The sequence below is a fragment of the Aythya fuligula genome, chromosome 6 (assembly GCF_009819795.1).
Source record: "Aythya fuligula isolate bAytFul2 chromosome 6, bAytFul2.pri, whole genome shotgun sequence".
Classification (NCBI taxonomy): Eukaryota; Metazoa; Chordata; class Aves; order Anseriformes; family Anatidae; genus Aythya; species Aythya fuligula.
Window position 1 is genome coordinate 38,256,075 of NC_045564.1, and position 20,434 is coordinate 38,276,508.

The following is a 20,434-nucleotide window of genomic DNA, read 5'->3' on the forward strand; positions in this document are numbered from 1 at the left end:
TGGAAGGAGCGGCTTCTCTGGAGCAAACCGAGGAAGGGCTGGAGGCAGGAAGCCAAGGCTTTTGCCTCATGAATTTGATAATTTCACACGGACTGCATGGCACCTGAGGTGTCATTTTCTGTGCCCAGACCAGGCACGGCGAGGAGCAGGCAGGCAGGAGGGAGGGAAGCTGCCTGCGGCGTTGATCGCTGCAGTGCCAAGCGAAGGCAAGGGCTTGGATCCCTTGCAACACAGAAATACAGCACACACAAAAAGTTTCTGCTTCATTTATTTTTAAATTGACATGGCACAGCTCCTAGTGGGGCTCTGGCAGGACGGCAGAGGGGACACAGCAGGTTTGTCACCCCGGTCCCAGACACACCGCTTGTGAGATCTGTGAGCGAGGAGCTCCAGCCCCAGGGAGACAGAGCACCAAGAGAATAATGAATTTGGTCTGAAGCCTTTAAAAGGGGGAGCTATGCAGCTGCAGAGCGCTCATTATCTACCTTTCCTAATTAAAGCACAAGTTCCCAGCCCAGTGATGGCCCACCAAGCCTATTGATTTCAGCACAGGCAGTCCCTAATGAAGAGCGGGCGATGCCCAGCCAGCGCTGCCAGACGGGTAATGATGCCCCTTGTCAGCCAAGCCATCACAAGTACACTTTCTAAACCATCAGCACTGCTAAAAACAGCAAATTAGAGAGATTTCCTTCCATCGGCAAGGCTCTAACCTGCTGCAGCCATCAGGAGGCCTCGAGGTGTCCCTGTCACAGCTCTGAGCCACCAAGGGCCACAGTGAGGTGGGTTTGGGAGCCCAACACAACTTCATCAGGGCACTGCTGTGGGCTCACGGGGTTATAAACCACCTGGGTAACGTCACCAGAGAATCTGCAGGCCTGGGAGTGCAGAAGACAGCGTTTGGTGACAGCTCTCCCAAACGCTGACGGAGCACCCAGCCGTGGTGCCTGGGGGCAGCCGTTTGAGGCGGTGTCTGTAGCTGCTCCCTGCGATAGATCCTCATTGAATTTCTCCAGTTGCTTATTGAAGCCGTGGATATTTATAGCTTCCCCGGTCCCCCGTGAGGAGTCCCTCAGGGCAGGAGGATTTTGCGTAAGCAGCATGTGAAGAAGTACTTTTTTCTCCCCTTTGGATGTTGGTCTATGTGCGAGAGCAAACCAGAAAATGGGCATTGATCACTGAACCAAGGACTGCAAAATGCCAATGTAAATGCACACGCTGTAGTCAAATCGATAGTCCTAATGCCGCCTGCAGCCAAACAACCGGCCCCTCTCAGCTGAAGAAATCCATCCTCAGCAAGGGGAGCCTTGGCAAGGCTGGCGTCTTGCTTAAAACCTACAAAAATGCGTGAAAACAGCATGGGTGAGGAAAAAAATAATATTGGAAAAATAAGATCGAGGAAGGTTTTTATTTTATTTTATTTTATTTATATTTTCTTTTTCATATTAGAAGTCAGACAGAGAGCACTGCACCAGGACACGTACACAGGTGATGCCTTTGCTCTTCTCCAGTCACTGGAGAGAGCCAGGAGCTGCCACCAAGCACCTCTTGGCCCCGTCCATGGCCAGCCGCCAGCCTCTGCCCCTCAGAAGGGACCTCGAGGGGAACAGAGACACCGGGGAGGCCATGCCCACCATGTCAGGGTACCTGCATTATTCGGAGAAACATTTCATTTGGCTTCTCCTCAGAGTGAAAAGAAGTCACTCTGAATTTGGCCAGGCGTTAGCAGTAGCAGTAAAAGTGACGTTGCTTTGTAATGGTTGGGTGTAGTTTGGTGGGATGCTACCTTCTGCCGGGTGGGCTCTTCTCTGGTTTATGGCTATCCAGCCCTTCCTGCAAGAACGGGAGGCAGAGGACACATGTTCCCATGGTAGGAATCACAGAAATGGAAGGGCACTTCCATTTGTTCTTCCATTTGCTTCCATGTGTGGCTACCTCCAACACCTGGTGCCATAGGACTCTGAGGTTGGTGTCCATGCATGGGTTCAGTGGGCCCCAGGGAGCTGCTCCTGCTGCAGAAATCTGGCCAGGTTTGCAGCTCTGGAGCTGTTTTCCTGATTTTACTGTGCATTTGCTTACGAACCAATTTGATGATTCACGGTGGAATTTTCTGTTCTGCAACCTAAGAACATTGAGAGTCTCAATTTGAATTTGAATTGGAAATCCCCACATGGGTTTCCTGAGTGGCTTTGCATCCAAATGAGTGTTTCCTTCTCCTGCCATGCATCATTACGTTCCTGGTTCTGGAAGCAGGACTGTTTGTATCAACGGCATGCCTAATTGCGGAGAAAAAAATCACTCAGATGATGATTTGGACGGGGAAAAGGGTTCTGGACTTTTCCTTCCTAACTCTGGCATGGCTGAGCTCTGGATTTAATTGAGAAGCATGCGTGAGGCGAATAGCATCACAGACATCAGAAGGGATGGGAGTTTAAGATACAGTTCCTGGGTGTTTTTACCTTCCCCCCCAGGTACAGCATAAGGACACGAGCAGGCATCTCCACTGGTTTCTGAGCTGCTGGCTGGCAGGAAACAATCCCTCCAGGGTGTCCTTAAGAGCAGAGCGTTCTTGTCACCAAGAGCTTCACATGACAAAGGATATTTGTAAAGTCCATGATTTTTCCAGCACTCACCTTATTTCCTCACCTCACCAGGTAAGGCAGAGCACACAGGTTGTAAGTCTGCTGGCCTCCCCAGGAGCTGGGAGAGTTTTGAATTTCAGTAATTAGAAAGAAATGGCTTCCTTTACACTGCTGTGGTTTCTGTAACCATAACATTGTGATTAACAACATAAGAGCTATACCCACCCCCTTAAATTTAAACATTTAAACTGCATCACTCCAAGCTTCCTTAGCGTGTAGCATCACTTTGGAGCCTCACCAGCACCCCGGGCAGCAGGTGGCTGCCACCAGCTTGTGGCCCTGCTGCTAAAGCCCGCTGTGCTGCTGGCTCAGCCGCTTGGTTTGCGCTGGGTCACGCTGCTTCTGCTTTTTAAAAACCATTTAAAGATCCCAGTGGCCAAGCACCCACCACACCGTAGATGTGATTTTGTGATTTCCATTTTTTTTATCTTTTTTTTGTTTGTTTGTTTTTGTTTTCTCCCAGTTTGAAAACGTGTGCTGGCCTGGCGTTTTGGACTGAATTCCCTCTGCCCCTGCCCTTGCTCCTGGCAGGGGCTGTGGCTTTTGGGCACTGGAAGGATCTTGCTGCCTTCCAGGTCTGCACACGAGGGATCTTTTCGATCTTCTTGCTGCCTTGCAGGTCTCCCCTCATCCCCCTGGCTGCTCTCCAGACCCTCCATCGTTCGTGTCCTTTCTGAACTACGGACAAAGGGACTGCAGACGCGAGGGCTGGGCACGATACCCACTCGCCAAGCACAAATTACCAAGCACAAAGCTAATTACAGCACACCCCACGCCTCTCCTGCTTTATTCCTCACCCGCCGCGGGAGATGCTCCGAGCACAACGCGGGCTGCGGGGCGTGGCGGGGGGCGTGGCCAGGACCTGGGCGTGTCCTGGGCGTGGCCAGAGGAGGCGTGGCCAAGGGGGCGCGCCCTGCCCGGGGCCGCGCCGCGCCGCCCCTGCCGCCGGCTCCGCGTGGGTGGCGGCCGCGCACAGCGGAGCCTCCGCGCCCGCAGAGCGGCGGCGCCGTGCGGGGCCGTTTCGAGCCGTGCCCAGCCGTGCCGAGCCGTGCCCAGCCGTGCTGAGCCGATCCGAGCCCCTCCGAGCCGTGCCGAGCCGGTGGGAGCCGTGCCGAGCCGTGCCGAGCCGTGCGCGGTGCCGTGTCCGCGGTGCCGTGCGGGGCGGTGCGGGGCGGTGCGCGGAGCATGTCGGCGCTGCGGCGCAAGCTGGGGGACGACTACCAGGTGGTGAGCACCTCGGCCAGCGGCGGGGGGCTGCCGCCGCCCCGGACGGCCCCCCGGGGGAAGCGGCAGCGCTTCGTGGACAAGAACGGGCGCTGCAACGTGCAGCACGGCAACCTGGGCGGCGAGACCAGCCGCTACCTGTCGGACCTCTTCACCACGCTGGTGGACCTCAAGTGGCGCTGGAACCTCTTCATCTTCATCCTCACCTACACCGTGGCCTGGCTCTTCATGGCCTCCATGTGGTGGGTGATCGCCTACATGCGGGGCGACCTCAACAAGGCGCACGACGACAGCTACACGCCCTGCGTGGCCAACGTCTACAACTTCCCCTCCGCCTTCCTCTTCTTCATTGAGACCGAGGCCACCATCGGCTACGGCTACCGCTACATCACGGACAAGTGCCCCGAGGGCATCATCCTCTTCCTCTTCCAGTCCATCCTGGGCTCCATCGTGGACGCCTTCCTCATCGGCTGCATGTTCATCAAGATGTCCCAGCCCAAGAAGAGGGCCGAGACCCTGATGTTCAGCGAGCACGCGGCCATCTCCATGCGGGACGGCAAGCTCACCCTCATGTTCCGGGTGGGCAACCTCCGCAACAGCCACATGGTGTCCGCGCAGATCCGCTGCAAGCTGCTCAAAGTAAGTCCCCGGGGACACCCCGCTGTCCTCCTCCGTGCCCCCCCGGAGCTGCTGGTGCTGCCGAGCAGCATTTGGGCAGGGAGCATCGCTGCTGTCCCCTGCCTCTGCCACGGCTGCCTCCGTGTGCCCGCGGTGCTCGTCGCGCTCAGCCGTCGGGCACCAGACTTACACGCACCCGGCCATCTGGTTACCCGCAGCCCTATAGGATAATGTTTATGTGCTGTGCTGTTTTACGTGCATGTCTGTATAAAATGCTCGGTTTCTTCCCTGAGAGGTAACACGTTGTAGCTGGAACTCCTCGCTGTGCATTTCAGAAGGAAGCTGTGTGCCTTCCTGCTGTGTTTCTGTGCTCCCGGGCAGCGGTGTGTCCCGCCGGGCTGAACTCCATTTACGTGGTGCATGAACTTCACTGAAAGCAGAATTTCAAAGTTACACATTTTAAAATCATGCTAGCAGCCCCGCATGTCTGAGGAAAATAGGGTATTTGTCTGAGACTTATTGCCAGTCTTTTATTTATAGGGGAGCGGAAGGAAATGTGGAGCGGGTGGCAGGGGACAGCTCGGGTGATGTTTGGTGTGTGCAGAGCATCCTGCATATTGCCTTGGGCTGGGGGACGTGGGAGCTGTGTGCCTGGGGGTCCCTTGGGGGCATCCCAATTCCTTCCCTGCTGCCCTGCACAGGGGGGCTCTTGCCCTATCTGCTGTACCCAGGTCCAGCGAAGCACAGGTACATTTTTTTTTTTTAGGGGCAAGATTTGTGTTGTTTTGGCCCAAATAAGTGTTTCTGCCAGGGTTTGCAGGCAGGATCCTTGCTGCTTTTGCTGAGCTCTGCAGGACCCCCACTGCATCCTAAATAATGGGGGAGTCCGTGGCCCAGAGGCTTGCCCTTGTCTGCAATTTCCGTGGAGTCGTGGGGGACACAACAGGAATCTAAAACATCTGCACAATTTCTCTCGTCTCCTTCCTACCGTGCCCGGCTGATTTTTGCAGCTCGGGACTGACATCACTGGGGATGCTCTCACTGCAGCTGACCTGGAAGCATCTCTTCCCGTTCTCTTCTTCTTGAGTAATCAGCTCAGGCTGCGGTTACGTTCTCCTGATGTGAGCTAACGCCGCTTGTTTCCTCGCAGCCGAAGTTTAGATGGCTAAATTGAATTATGTGCAATTAGCCTGGTAAGTAATCATCCAGTCTTTAGAGGGCACCACAGTGACCCCTCAGCTGCCTTGCCTGCCGAGGCCACGCTGGCTGGGGAGGGATGGGACTGCCGCATTTAACATGCATCTTTAATAGCTTTCAGGAATCAAAATGAGTCATTTCTATTACAGGCCTAAAAAAAAAAATAGCCCTTTTTGTATCTGTGTAGTGCCTCTGATGGAATTTTAGAAGTTAGAGCTTAAAACTTAGTGTGGCTCCACCAAATTTCCTGAACTTTAAATGTGTGGAAGGCTGCCTTTATGGATGAAGTCATGTATTCGTGTTCTGTCATAATGCTGGAGTGACAGGGCTGAAGGGTTTGCAGCTGTTTTGTTTCTTTTTTTATTAAAAAAAAAAAAAAAAGTGAGAAAACCAGAAGAGCCCAGGGGACCTCGGCATAGCAGCAGTTCAGACAAAGCAAGCTGTCAGAGCTCAGGGACGTAATTTGTGTTGTAAAAAAGCTCCTCTGTAGGAGCTCCGTACGCGGGCAGGTATAAATGGGTAGCGAGAGGGAGAAGAGCAATAAAGGGCTAAAAGGAGGCTCTCCTGTGGGTGCAGTTGCTAGCCAGCGCTGCACATCACCTACCAAATTTCTCCGCAGGGTGCAGTCCTCACGCTGCGCTGGGGGAGTGGTGCCTGGCCAGGCTGCTGCCCGGGGAAAAAATAAAAGAAAAAAAAAAAAAAAAAAAGAAAAAGGAGGAAAATCCAGGATTGCAGCAGGGAGAGCAGGGTGCTGCCGTGCTGGGGCAGCCTGCTCGGCTGGCAGCGGCAGGGCTGTGCAGCTGAGGGCTGTCGCTGCTCCGGGTTTTCTCGCTGGTCTCACGCCCATGGGTGCTGGCACGGAGGAGAGCTCGGCCCCATGCTGGATGCCCGGCTGACTCCCATGGGTGCACCCTGCCTTGTGTACCACCCTGTGTGCCAACGCGGGGCCACCAGGACAGCCGCAGGGCTGGCACACAGCTCCTCGTGGGTGCTGCTTCTTAGGGAGAAGGGTATTCCGCTGTAACAGCTATGTACAACTGGAAATCCTGCTGGAGTTCTGGGTTTCTGTTTTTTCCTGGGAAGACCATGCTGGAGAAAAAAATAATAATAGAAAGCCATAAAGCTGGCAACTTCATGCAAAGACTCATTCATTGGAATAATCGTCTTGCCAAATGGATCTCCAAGATTGTGAGCAACTTGGAGAAAACTTAGATGTGCGGATCTGTGCGTGGCACAGCCAGAGGAGTCGTTCAAGGTCAATTCTTCTACAGATGTAGTGTCTAGGGCAGCAATTAAGAAATATAATAAATAATAATATAATAAATAATGGGAGTTTTTGCACCCTGGCTTGTGCTGAGTCCTGCATGTTACTCAGGTGTAGAATAATCTGTGCTTTGTAGCAGTTCAGCTGCGAACCTTTACCTGGGCTCCCCTGGAGGAGAGGCAGCCCCGGTGCCCGTGCCCACCGCACCGCTGGCAGACGTGGCTCCGACCACCACAACCCCAGTGTTCGGGGCTGCCCTGGTGGTCCTGATGGACGTCACGGTGCTCGGGGGGAGCGTGCCAGTGCCGACAGACTGCGGCAGCGGCACAGCTCTGGGGTGCCAGGCAACATCTCTCCCATTTTTAACCTTTTTTCCCATCGTTTTCTTCCCCCATCCGCATTTCATGCCTGTTTCCCTGGACTTTTCTTTTGCCGTGTCCCTCAAGCACTGAATTCTCTCTAACGCCCATATTTTATCAACTTTCCGTCTGTCAAGATGCCCATTATGTTGTCATTTTTTTTTATTGCAAAATAGTTCCCCCTGCTTCATCATCTCCTGCGGCCAACCCATGTTGGTTGGGGTTTGGGTGCTTGCTTCAGGCCAAGCTGTCAGGGAGCTGCTCTTGGCTCCTGCTTGGGAAGCAGCCATGAAAAGCTCCCCTGAGGCTGGAAGGTGGCACTGAAGGCCAAGAGGAGGCAGTGGAGGGGGCTCACAGAGGTTTGCAGCCGGGCCTTGCCCTGCTTCTCCCGGCTCCGCTTCCCGCGTGGCGGTGCGGGAGGTGTGGGTGCAGGAGGTCCTGTGGCAGTGGTTCCCTCCTGGCGCTGTTCCTTGCTCTCTTTATGGGCCATGCTCATTGCTGGGCTCATGTCTTCGTCCTTTTGTTGCAGGGCAGGGCCCCGGCAGGCTGGTGTGCTCCTGAGGTGTCTCAGCCTGATGCCCTGGTGTGAAACCGCAAGGCGTTCGGACACCAGGGGCACGGCCACGAATCTGAATTTGTGCACACATAACTTAAAGCCCATTTCTTAGCTGGATCTCCAGGGCACTGGAAGAGGTTATTGTTTGCTTGGGATTAGATCTCCTTCCAATCCAACCACCATTCAGTGAATATTTTAAAAATAGAAACCAAATCCCAAGCGAGGCGCGTAATCCCTTTTTGCTCGGTCTGCTTCCTTTTCTCGTGGTTTCCCAGCTGATTCCCACCCAGCACTGCCCTGCCAGGGGGAGCCCCGAGTGCTGGGCTCGCCTCACATCGGTTTGAAGCGTGGGGAGTGAGGGGAATTCATTTCAAGCAGTGATTTAACAAATTGGGGGCTGTGCATGACAAATACAAATTTATAAAACCCATAAGGATAATAGTAGCAAATTCTGTAATAAAAATACTGACCAGAAAGGGCTGTAGCATGCTATTCGTGCTTCTTCACACTATGCAGAGCAAAAACAGAGTCAGAAGTGAAGGGGGTGAGCGCGTGGCTGCGGGCTGTGCTGATGGCAGTGCTGATGGCAGCTCCCAGCACGGGCGGCACGGCGCGGTGTGCCACGGGGGGCGCTGAGTTTGGGAGTGATTTTTGTCATGGGCTTGCTGTGTAGCTGTTAAAATGTGGTTTATAATGTCTTGGTGGACAGCGGCAACTACAGCAGTGACAGCTTTTCTGGGCTTTTTTTTTTTTATATATTGATCTAAATGACAGTGATGTCAAAACCATCTTGGGAAACCCTATGTTGAGTGGGTGTTGGACGTTGTTCGGCAGCGCCGGTGGGCCCTCGCTTTTTGGGGAAGCTGGTGGCTGCCGTAAACTGCCCTGACTGCTCTCTCTGCTCTCTCTGCTCTCCCCCCGCTGCTGCTCCAGTCCCGCCAGACCCCGGAGGGCGAGTTCCTGCCTCTCGACCAGCTGGAGCTGGACGTGGGCTTCAGCACGGGGGCTGACCAGCTCTTCCTCGTCTCGCCGCTCACCATCTGCCACGTGATAGATGCCAAGAGCCCCTTCTACGACCTGTCGCAGCGGAGCATGCAGACGGAGCAGTTTGAGATCGTCGTCATCCTGGAGGGCATCGTGGAGACGACGGGTGAGTGGCGGCGGCTCCAGGCACCGCTCTGCGAGCCAGATGTTGCCAACGCTTCCAGGCGGCCCAAGGCTTGGTTTCACTCGGAGAGAAAGCATTTGAGGGATTTTTGGGGAGCGTGGTTGTTCCCAAGGCAATGCTCCCTGCGGGAGGTGAAACCCCCACTGCATGTGGGCTGAGATTTTTCCTTCCCGGCGGGCAGAGCCTGGGTGCTGGAGCCTGATGCCAGGAGCAGTCGCCGTGCCCTGCTCTGCTTTCCGTGCTCCAGTATCAGTGGGAAGGCACTTGGCAGGGACACCAGAATGTCTTGTGCCATTTTTCCAGGGTTTCTGCACTTTTCTAGCATGGGAGGGAATCCCACGGACCTCAGGCTGTGGTGTTTTGGTTAGGCCAGGATGCCCCGCGAGGCTGGTGACAGCAGAGAGGAATTGTTGGTGCTTTTCAAGAAAACCTCCTGCTATTTGCATAACTGGCTCGAGTAAGGGTTTCAGGGCTGACACACAGACCAGAGGACTGTAGTTTTTTTGTTATTGTTGTTTTTTAGCAGAACTGTTTTAAACACAACTGGTTGCAGAAAGGGAGTTTTGTAAATACCTTGTTACAATTCTAAAACAAAGTCGTGCGTTGGTATACTTCTGAGTTTATTTTTGTAAATATTTTCAGTGTCGACGTTATACACAGAACAACAAGGAAAGGAGGTATTTTCTGAATCTGTCAAGCCAAACTCATGGAGGCTTGCAAATGCTGTGACCTAGTTTTATAAAATGAGATGAATATTGGGTAAAATAGAGCACAGTAATTCTATCTTGATGAAACATGGAGGGATGAAAGGTTTCTGAAAAAAAAAAATATCATTAGAAATGTGAGTAAAGGAGAATGGAGGAGAATCGGAGGAGAAAGAGACCCGAGGGGCAACCTTGCCCATAGGGTGCCCATATTTTAGGGGAGGAGAGGCAGGTGCTGTGTGGGGTTGCTGCAGACTCTGGGGCCACCCTTGGCCAAGCACCTGCAGGACTCCAGCACCCGCAGGAGCTGGGTCCATTGACATAACCCCCCGGTAAAGCAAAGCGCATGGGCCCTGTCGGCAGGGAGCCTTATGCAAGCTGTTACTGTGCGTGGAAATCCTGTGCTGCAGAAACCGTCCCCCCAAGCTATCCTCAGTTAGGTTTGCATCTAGCAGCCCACAGTCACCCTAGAACAGAAGCAATAATTTGAAGGGAATTATTATAAATATTTTAAAAAATAATAACTCGCAGCTTGCTGTGTTGGACTTCTTGCAGCGAAAGCTGGTGGGGAGCTGGCTCTGTGCTTCCTTCCCTCCCAGCGTAAGGCAGCCAGGTGCCCTCGCTGCAGAGTGCAAGCCGTGTCAGAAGGCAACCCAAGTTTTAAATGTCTGCTGGCGCGGAGGGAACGGCGAAACTGCGGAGACCAGAAATAACTTGCAGTTGTTTAGAAACCAGGGTGCTATTTTCGGGTCGGTGTAAAAACGCTGCCTGTTTTTCAGTTTGTCTGTGAAAGCCAGTCATGAATGTGAAGATTTATTTTTTTTCCAGTTAATTCAGATCGCGTGCAGCTGGAAGGAGAGCTGTGGTGTGCTGGTGGGTCTCACGGGACTGGGTGAGCCCCAGTTATGCTGTGTGTGGTTTCGGGGAGACCGGCCTGATGGTGGATATGTGGGCTGCAGGAGGCAGGCTGGAGGGAGAGCAGATAAACCCTGGCTGATTTGCAGAGGGATTTTTGAAGGGATATTTGTGGTTGCAGGGACCTGCAATGGATGGGATGGGTCTGGGAGCCCGGCACAGGGCTGCTCTGTGCCAGCCCAGGGGTCAGGGCAGGGGCTGGCAGCTCAGCCTGTGCCGTATGTGGGCACTTCTGGGCTCTCTTCGTACTGCTGGAAGCGCTGCTTAATTTAATTACGGATGCAACCTGTGTGCAGCCACCCATTACCCTTCTATCAGTTTCTGCATGAAAGACGTGATCCTTATTTTATATCTTTAAATAATATGAAATCCAGATGCCCCGAGGAGCTGAGGCTGCCCCATCCCTGCGGTGCCTGACACCAGGCTGGGGGGGGTTTGGGCAGCCTGGGCTGGGGGAAGCCAGCCCCAAACTGCTCTGCAGCTCTTTGAATTGGATTTTAAAGCTTAGAAGACTGTAATTCAATACTAGAATGCCACGAAGATGGATGAATTTGTGTAATTACGCAGTCTTGGCATTTAATTTCCTTCCAAAGGTCTGAAAGTCAAGTTCAAGCGGTGCCGCGTGGCGTGCCTGCTCCCGTGCTGGCTGCGATGGGGGCTGCGTCTGTCCCTGAGCTATGTGGGCTGTGACAGGGTGTCTGCCTGCTGGGTGCCTGCTGGGTGTCTGCTGGGGACTGTCCTTTGAGATACACTTGGAATTCAGCTCTAACATCTCTCTGTGAAAGCAGCTGCATCCACTGGGATGTGGATGGGGACGGTTGGACCAGGTGATCTTGGTCTTTTCCAACCTTAATCATTCTGTGATGTCTTCATTCCCAAGCACTGTAATGTGTGCTGAGCTTTTAGGAGTAACTTTCCCCCAAAATCAGAGGCGTTATTTTGCTCCTGTGCTCTGTCTACTGGCTTGAGAAGGCAGTTCAGAGGAGCTCAGAAAATAACGTGATTCCCAGTGTCGTCATTCAGCAACCATCTAATACAGATAATTTTCTAAAGTCGCCGTATTATTTTCTGGTTTTGTAATTTTGTCTTGAGGAGCTTCAGGACCGTGGAGGTGAGTAGCTTTTTGCAGGCCCCAGAAATGCAGTGCAGAACTGCACTCGCTGCTTTCCGCCCTGGTCCTCGCGGTGCAGTGCAGCTGAGCAGACCTTGCCGGGGTTGTACTAGGGGAATATTTGCTGCTGATCATTTGTAGCACGTTTAACAGAAGAGGCTTTGATATTCATCGGTTCTGCAGCTTCCAGAGTTTTAAATGGAGATGTAGTGCCTGCTGCCTACGCTCCTGCTTTGTTTTTCAAGTAAATTATTTTCTGTGTGTGCCCGAAGAGTGCTGTGGAATTGTGCTCGGATCCACAGCATCCCTTGTAATTAACCGGGTGCTGACGCACGTGGCTTGTGTCTCTTGGAGATCTGCTGGTCCCAAAGTCAAGAATTAGACAGCAGGCAAATAATAGTAAATAGCAAAAATATTTGTTTCATGACATCCTCTTCGCTGCTCTTCTATTTGTATTGACACGACAGAAGCGGCCTTTGGTCTGAAAGAGAGCAAAGTGAGAACGAGAAGGTGGAAAACAAACACAGATTGTGGCTCAGCAAAGGGAAACTGGGAGATAAGGAGAGGCACTGGAGGGATCAGTGGGGTTGATTCAGGGCCCTTTACGTGTTTGGTGTTTTGAAATGCTTCAGCCTTGACCTGTTCTGTAACTCGTGATTCCAAACTACGCTGAGCAACCCAGCTGGTCTGGTGCGTGCCGTGGTCTCGGCTGCCTCCTGGGCAGCGCAGGAATTCCTCCCACAGCTCTTCGTCACTGGAATTTTGAGTCCCTGCGCTGTGTTTTGTAGGTGTTTGAAAAGAGCTACGAGAGGAAGGAAGCCTTTGCATGCCCTCATGCTGCAGGGCTGCACTCTCTGGACCTGTCATTTGGCTTACTAAGGTGAGAACTGTGCCTCCCTGTGCCCTTAGTGAAGCTGGGCACGGTGCATCTTACCACGGTGCTGAGCATCTCTCTGCTCTAATCCATGTATTTGTAAAATAGGAATTCAGCACTCCTGATGGCGTTTGGCCTGTGTCAGCTCATTCTTTTGATCAGGACTTGGAGCCTCTTGGTTTTCTCTAGCAGGTGCTTATGAAGTCTTTTTTTCTTTGACTTTGTTTTCTGTGTTAAACTTTTGATATGCAATGCTACCAAGGGGGGCAGAGGATTAGTAAATGTGTACAATAAATTTTGTGTTGACTGTCTGCAGGGACAGTAAAGATTTCTTGGAGAAGTTTAATGAGTTGTTTAAGCAGGATCTTCTCGCTTGTAAGTCCCACTTGGCTGATTAAAATCACCGTTTCCGATGCCTTCTCTCATTAAATCATATGAAAATGATCTCTCATAGATACCTCCCAACTTGATTAAATTAATTTACTGCCTAGTCACCGAAGTTTTAATTTCCAGAAAAGTAAACATTTCCTTCTGCTTTCCGTGCCCTCCACTGCAGCTTGTAGGTTGCTTAGATAACACCGCGTGATGTATTTTTCAGGTTCCTAAGGGCTAAGGTAAGGTGTTCCCCTGCTCCACAGCTGAAGAAGATGGGAGGCAGACGCGGCTCAGCCCTGGAGGCAGCAGGGCTGGAGGTGTCCCTCTCCAGCAGGCCCTTTCCCTCAGGGAGCAGAAGACAAAACATCTCAGCAGATGCATTTTCCAGTGCCTGTTTTCCCTCCTCCCATCGGTTTCACCCAGGCTCACCCCACGGAGCCCTCCCATGGGTGCCCACCCTGGCACCTGGGGGCTCCTGGTCCCCTCGGCACCTCTGGCATGAATTGTAGGTGGAAAACTCATGCCCTGGGACTGCCACAAAGACCGAGCCCTGGAGTGCTCCCTGCAAACATCCAAGGGTGCTGGGGCAGGCTCTGGGTCTTTGGTTATTTTGGGGTCTTGGCCTGCTGGCTAGCGATGGAGGAGTTGGGTAGCTGGAATGCTCGAACGGCTTTTCTAAATTCAAAGATGGTTATGATTCATAAGGGTAATTGCTAATCATTTTGAATTATTTTTGATACATATCCAACCCCTCCATTATTATGATAGCATATAATTTTGAAGAACGCTCAAAGCATTTATTTTCACAACCTATTGTCCTGATCTCACATTGTTGTGATGGAGAATTCGCGGCTCCATTGTCAGCCCTGGAACAGCAAAACTTGCAGGTGCTGTTGGAGGGGAGAACAAGTTTTGACTCTTATTCTGCAGTCCCTTTAAGAGTCCTTGCCTCCATGTGTATTTAGGAACACAAAGCCTTTTAAAATTGGAGCATTATCCTGAGACTTACTGATAAGCGGCGGAAATTGCTAAAAGATGATGAACTGTTAATAAGAACATACAGAAACCTGGCAGGAATGGTGTATGAATCCATTTTCAAAACTCATTAAGTGTTATTTTGAAAACCTTTTAACACCATTTTCTGATTAAAGAAATCAAACAGCTTGCCATGCTTTTTAATTAAATAAGTAGAGAATGGAATCAAAGACATATCTCACTGTTTTTACCTTTAAAAAGAGGAATAGCTTAAATTATGGAAATGTGGGTCTTCATAGAAAGGTTTCTCTCAGAAATGGATACTTGTGAATGATTTCAAACCCGAAACAACTTGAGTGAACAAAGAGCCGTAATACAAATCTGAAAGCTGGTGTGATTTAGATAATTTCTAGAGCTATTTAAAAACGTTTTTCCTATGCATTATTCTCAAGGTCACTTAGCTGTGAAGAAGCCGCAGTACGAATTGAGCAAATTTAGAGTTGGAGCAAAAAAAAAAAGTATTTATTCTGTTTTTATCTTACCATTCATGTTTTGGGGTTTGGCTATTTTTTATTTTTGCTGGTTGGTTGCTTCTTTTGTGCAGGTGCAGGCAAAGTATTGTGGGCAGAGGTGCAAGAGAGTGCGGATACTCAGGGGATGCTCTGGGTAACCCCAGCCGAGGGTCAGGCTGAGCTGAGTGCTGTGGAGTGGGGCTGCACTGGGGGGCTCCCACCCAGGCACAGACATGGTGATAGTACCACGGCTGTGTTGGTGTAGGAGCTGCCTGTCTGAACCTCTCCTCCGTGGAGCATCACCACCGCTGCACGACTGAGAGAGAGGTCAGCGTGGTGTGCGGCGGGGAAGGCGACGGGGGAACAGTTCAGCAGGTCTCCCTAATGAGAGGGGTTTTTTCTTCTTTTGTTCTTCGTTATTTTTTTAAACTTAGCCTAAACATGATGAAATAGCCACTTAAGATGTCACAGTCTCAGCAGTTCACCAAATCTGTTTCCAGTGCTGGCGTTGTGTAGTCTGCTAGTGGAAAGAGCGGTATTTATTGGAGGCGAAGGCACGGACATTTGTCACTGTCAAAGCAGGGATGTGCTGAATGGCCCCAGCTTCCCTCTGGCCTCTGTGGCTGCGCCAGGTACAGACAGATGGGTCAGAAAAGGGGAAAAAAAGGAATCTGTTTTGGTATCTAGGCATTGCCTCTAGAATAGCCACAATGGGCAGTCTGACCTGGCCTCAGCCCTCTGCTGCGTGTACTGAAAGTGTATCACCAATGGTTAGCACTTGGAGAAACTACTGAAAATGGCAGATTTATCCAACACGAACTGAAAACTGCAGGTGAATGCATATGATGAGGACCCGGTCTTAAATTAGTTCCGGTCCAGAACCTTTTCTTTGGTTTTTATCGAGGAATGTAAATCTCTCTGTGGAAATCTGCATTTCAGATGGGTGCATGGAAGTGGTGAAAAGAATGAAAATAAAATCATGGAAAATAGGCACTTTTTTTTTTTTTTTTTTTTTTTTTTTAATTTCCCTTGGGTAGCTTCTGCTTTGGTGAATTAGTTATTTAATTATGACTTATAAATGCATAGTATTTTTTAATGATAATGAAAGGATTTAAGGTTCAGTGGAAATGTAGCAAAAGCAAATGGGTTTGTGTGCTGTTTGTAAGGAGAAGCAGCTGGAGGAGAGCAGTTTTGGGAACTGCATCCCTTATGTAACTTGCAAGCATTGAATTTCGGCTAACGTATACCTCCTGCTTGAGGCAGAAATTCCCCAGAGTACTGAATTCCACTGCATAAAACCTTCATGGCTCTTTCCCCTTTTTTTTCCTAGATGCCTTTAGAGATACAGAAGAGAAAAATGGTAGTGGTTTTAATCCCGAGCTCTGCAGGAGCTTTCCTTTCACCATATATAAGCTGAATAACTGGTGATTCATCAGAAGTCATGTCTTTGTAAAAATACTCGTTCACGCTTAATCAAACAGAGTATGTTCATCTCAAATGTGTGAAATACTGTGGTCTGTGGTGGAGTAAGGGGTGCTCCCTACATCCTGGCCCACTGTGCCCCTCTCGGGGAGGCTGGGAAGCCAGCAAGAAAGCTCTGCAGCGTTCAAGCTGTGCTGTTTCTCTCCCATTGCTTTTTCAGTTAATAATAAACCTAAATAGGAGGCCGTAGCTTCATTCTCGTCCTCTTATCACCACGGTATCTCTTGCTGGGCTGTGTAAAAGATTTAGTGGTTTTCCGTATTTCTGGGCAGAAAAAAAAAAAGAAGCTTTGGCTAAAGTAGTCCCGGCACTGGAGTCACAAGGATGGTTTTGTGGATCTGCATGGAGACCAGCTTAAAGTCGTGTCCACGTTTTGCCACGTGCATATTTTGTACAGTAGCTGTTCCCGTGCTAGTTCTGCCTGGGTTTCCTGCAGATGCCCGCCGGGTGCCAGCCAGCAGTGCCCAGCCACAGCAGCTCCTCCCAGGGGTGCTCCTGCTCGGGAGGAGATGGTGGTGACCACAAGATCAATGAACGAGTTGATTGCTTCACCCCTGGCTTAAATGAAACCCTAAGAACCGTCACTTGCTAATATCGATCTGATTTAAACCCAGGTGGGTCAAGTTGCCTCTTTCTTTTACCGCATTTGTGCAGAACGAGGAAATCCAGGCAGGAATCCCAGTGCCCGGGGGTCAGCGCTGTCAAACCTGGGCCAGATGGCTGGGGAGAGCTGGCAGCCTCGGTCCTGGACACCCCCAAAATCCCGGAAGGGCTGGTGTAAGGGATGGGGTGCTCGCCTCTGAGCAGCCCAGAGACCAGGCTGGGGACCCAGCATAGGCATCACCACAAGTGGAATTCAGTGGGAATGGAAGGGAAACTCTGCCACTCTCAGCTGGTGCAGCAAATACTTCCAGGTGTTGCACTTTTTACCCATTTTCTCGTAGACTGCATCTTTCTCATTTTGTCTTGTTTGTTAATATTGTTATAAAATGTTATTTAAAGCTTTAATCGTGCAGGGCACTCCAGTTCTTTCCTCTTCGGCAGCCCCATTCCTTTGCCTTAGGAGGAAACTAAGCTGGTTGGACCTTACTTGCTCTGGCCAGCCCAGTTTTGCCCTTGCTTGCAACCTTACTGTCCTCTGGCTATTAGAATTGTTTGGTTATTTTGTGCAGTATTTTCCATGCTTGGAAGTTAGCCTGGGCTGCAATTGCCCGTCCCCTGCCTGTCCCTCCGTTTGCACTGCGGGTGCTGCGGCTGCCCCTCTGCACCTGCCTGGATGCGTGCTCGTCCTGTTCTCATAAATGTTTCATGGGGCCCCGATTGCTGCAGCTGATTCTCAGAGTATGTGAGGACACGTTTTGTGAACCCTAACTGGATTTGGAGCATTTAAGTAGTTTCTAAGCCTGCTTTCGGCATCCTGAGTTCAGACTCCTGTGCTGATGCTGTTTTAGCCAGCTAAATGTTTTAGTGAAGGCTAAACCTGGAAAGGCCGTAAGCACCCGGGGCTTCTCAGGGTCCTGTTTTATTAGCTCTTTCTCCCTGTTCATCAGTGCAGTATTTCTCCCCTTAATTCACTTTTTGCTCTTAATTTCTTTTGGGTTGTTTCTGGATTTAGAAAGCTTTGGCATTTGCAGTTGCTGAAGGGAGCCTGCTGTTGTGGCAGCTCCTTGACCATTACGGGTGGAAGGCTCATCAGACGCTGTCTGCTTCTGCGGCAGGGAAGGAGCACTGAGGAGGCAAGCAAGTGAAAAGATTTTGCAATATCAAGGAGTAAAAAACCAGACTGGAAATGCTGCTAGGTGCTATGAGAAACCTGCGCCTGGTGGCCAGGTCTGTGAAGCCCTTCTAGTTTGACTTCAGTTTGCAAACCTGGATTAATTAGTATTGTGCTGGCTGGAAAACAAGCAGTTAGAGCAGTTTGTGCTTTTCCATATTCCTTTCTTCCTTTTAATTAGAAATTTTCATATTTTCAAAATAAAAAAAAAACTCTGGTGCCTTTTCATTCTGAGGAAATTCTGTGCTTCCCAAGGAATGCAGGGATCAGAGTCCTTCATCCACAGGTGGCTTTCCTCCTGTATTGAATACTACTTGTGACAAAACCAATTTTTTTTTTTTTTCTTTCACCTGGGAATTCATCTATAAATTCATCTATAGAGACCTGCAGTGTTCATTACTGAGCACTCTCAGCTAGACATACCAATCAGGATCCTAGCCCATTCATATTAAATGAGCACAAAACTGTTTTTATCCTGCCGTACAGTAAGAAATACCCTTACTAGCATGGAGCTGTCTCAGCAGTGGGTTGTGAAGTGGCAGTGATCAGATGAGCTGTTTCTTACCCCTTTCTGTTCTGGTTCCCTCGCTCCTTGCTGCAGCAGCCGATGTCCTTGCTTCTGTCCTGGTACATGAACACAAGCTTTAGGGAGCTGTCCTGGTTCAGAAGAGCACGAACCAGATGAGGCCATGCTGTGTACCAGATCCCTCAGCCCCTTGGTGGGCTGCTCCACTGTGGTGTTATTTGTAGGATTTCCCTAAGTACCGTACCAGTACACTGACAAGGAGCGGTCTGCCTGGTGGCACCACGGAGGGGCTGCATGTCTGCATTGACCGGAGCTTGCAGGGGATTTTATCAGGCAATTAGCAGTTTTATCAGCTGTGTGGCAATTTCCTTCTAAGCATACTGGGGGAGATGACGGTGGAAGGAGGGAGGACAGACTCTGAAAGTCCAGCATTTTGTACGTCTCAGTGATGTCTTAAGGGTTTCACTGTGAATTGTTACTGCAAAGAGCGAGGGTAGCAATTCTGTACAAGTATCGGTGAAAACCTTCAGCAAGGCTCTTTAGGAGCTCCCAGGGTGCATCTGCATTGTCAAAGATCTGCTTGAATTCCCAAGAAGAAAATAAGCGGTCATCCTGTCTGTGCTTTGGACATGAATAGTCTTTTAATTCTCTTTAACATTTCCATAATCGCTTATGTTGACATTTTTAACTTGTCGAACATTTCATATGCTTTTTATTCTATAATGAAATCACTGAAGCAACAGCATTTAACAACCCCTCCCCAAGGCTGTGGATGACATAGAGGCACTAGGATGCATTTCAGTTCCTGGAGAGTCTCTTGCTGTTGTTTTTTTTTTTTTAATGCTTTTTCTTTTTTTGGCTGATACTGGGCCAGCTTACTGGGTGATAGGGTAGTGTAGTGTAGCAAATATAGTGTATGGGTAGATGCAAGTATAAATACATCCTGAGCATATATGAGCTATATATATACATATAGATATATAAGAAAAATAAGGTCAGCCTGCAGAGGGGTGAATGAGGTTGAAATTTGGTAACTTCAGTGCTACCCCTCTGGCTGACGTACCACAGTATGTTGTGCGTGGAGTGTTTAGTATATTCGTGGTTGGCAGGCTGCAAAGGGAGGCCACGTGCTGCTGGCAGCCGTATAGCTGTGGCATGGGTGCACGTGTGTGTGTGCACAGGCAGGTGTGTGTGTGTGTGAGCGTGCAACAGAGCAGAGAGCACGTGGTGGAGCAGGGCTGCGTGGCCTCCCACCACGCGGGTTAGCCACGGATCACGCAGTGGGGGCGTGAGTTGGGCTGCTTTGCTGCAGCTAGCGAGCGAGCTGGGCTTGTTTTCCGCCGACGCCTGCTGGATGGAGCCTGCCAGCTCCCCTGCTCCCATCTGCTGCTGCTTCTCCCTCTTCGCCGCCCAGGCTCTGCAGCAGCTCGCCGTGGCGATGCGTCTTGGGTTGTGCCGAGGGATGCGAGCTGGAATTGGGAGGGTGGGGAAAAGCAGTAACTGCTGGTTCACTACTCTGGTAGGAGGCTCTCGGAAAGATATTCTTCTTTCATTAGCTGCAGAAATGCATTTGCTTTAACTTTCATCGTTGCAGCCAATTTCCTTAAAACTCCATCTAATTTTTTCTCGTGGTGAAACCTTGGTAATGAAGCTCTGCCAGTTCATACAGGGGAACACGCAAAAGCATCAGGAAGAGAAGGTGTGAGATGAGGTTTTTATTGGGTTGTACAGCACAGAGGAGAGCGCTCAAGGATTGTGGGCCCATTCTGGAAACCCTTTAAGAAGATGTTTCTTTCACAATTATAAGTATCACAAATTCTGGTTAACCGGGTAAGGTGGGCAGCACATCCTGGCATGGTTGGGAAGGCAGCAGGGGAAGTCCCAAGACTTGGGTGAATATTTTAAAGCAATTTGTTGGAGTACCAGTAAGGATGCAGCTTCCAGGACTAATTTCTGGTTCTGTGGCCGGGTCAGGTCTGTAGCATCCGTGTAGTTTGGCAGCAGCTGCGGGGAGGAGCTGGCCAGCTGGGGCCAGGCTTGGGGCTGGCTCTGCATCCCTCAGCTCTGGCTGTGAGCAACAGGAGCAGGGCTTCAGCTTTCAGCCTCCCGGGCAGCCCTGCCCAGCACAGCTCTGTCAGCAGCTCCTCAGCTGTGTATGGGA

The 20,434-nt window shown here is 50.6% G+C and overlaps 1 protein-coding gene across 1 annotated transcript in view; it reads left to right on the top strand.

Annotated features, from left to right (window-relative positions):
* The first annotated feature begins 3,789 nt into the window (after nucleotides 1-3,789).
* Nucleotides 3,790-20,434, top strand: part of KCNJ3 (potassium inwardly rectifying channel subfamily J member 3) — a 38,743-nt gene continuing 22,098 nt past the window's right edge. The window contains exons 1-2 of the mRNA XM_032190108.1: nucleotides 3,790-4,502; nucleotides 8,791-9,007. Coding sequence (XP_032045999.1) covers nucleotides 3,825-4,502; nucleotides 8,791-9,007 — 895 coding nt within the window. The 5' untranslated portion in view covers nucleotides 3,790-3,824. The remainder of the gene's footprint in view (nucleotides 4,503-8,790; nucleotides 9,008-20,434) is intronic.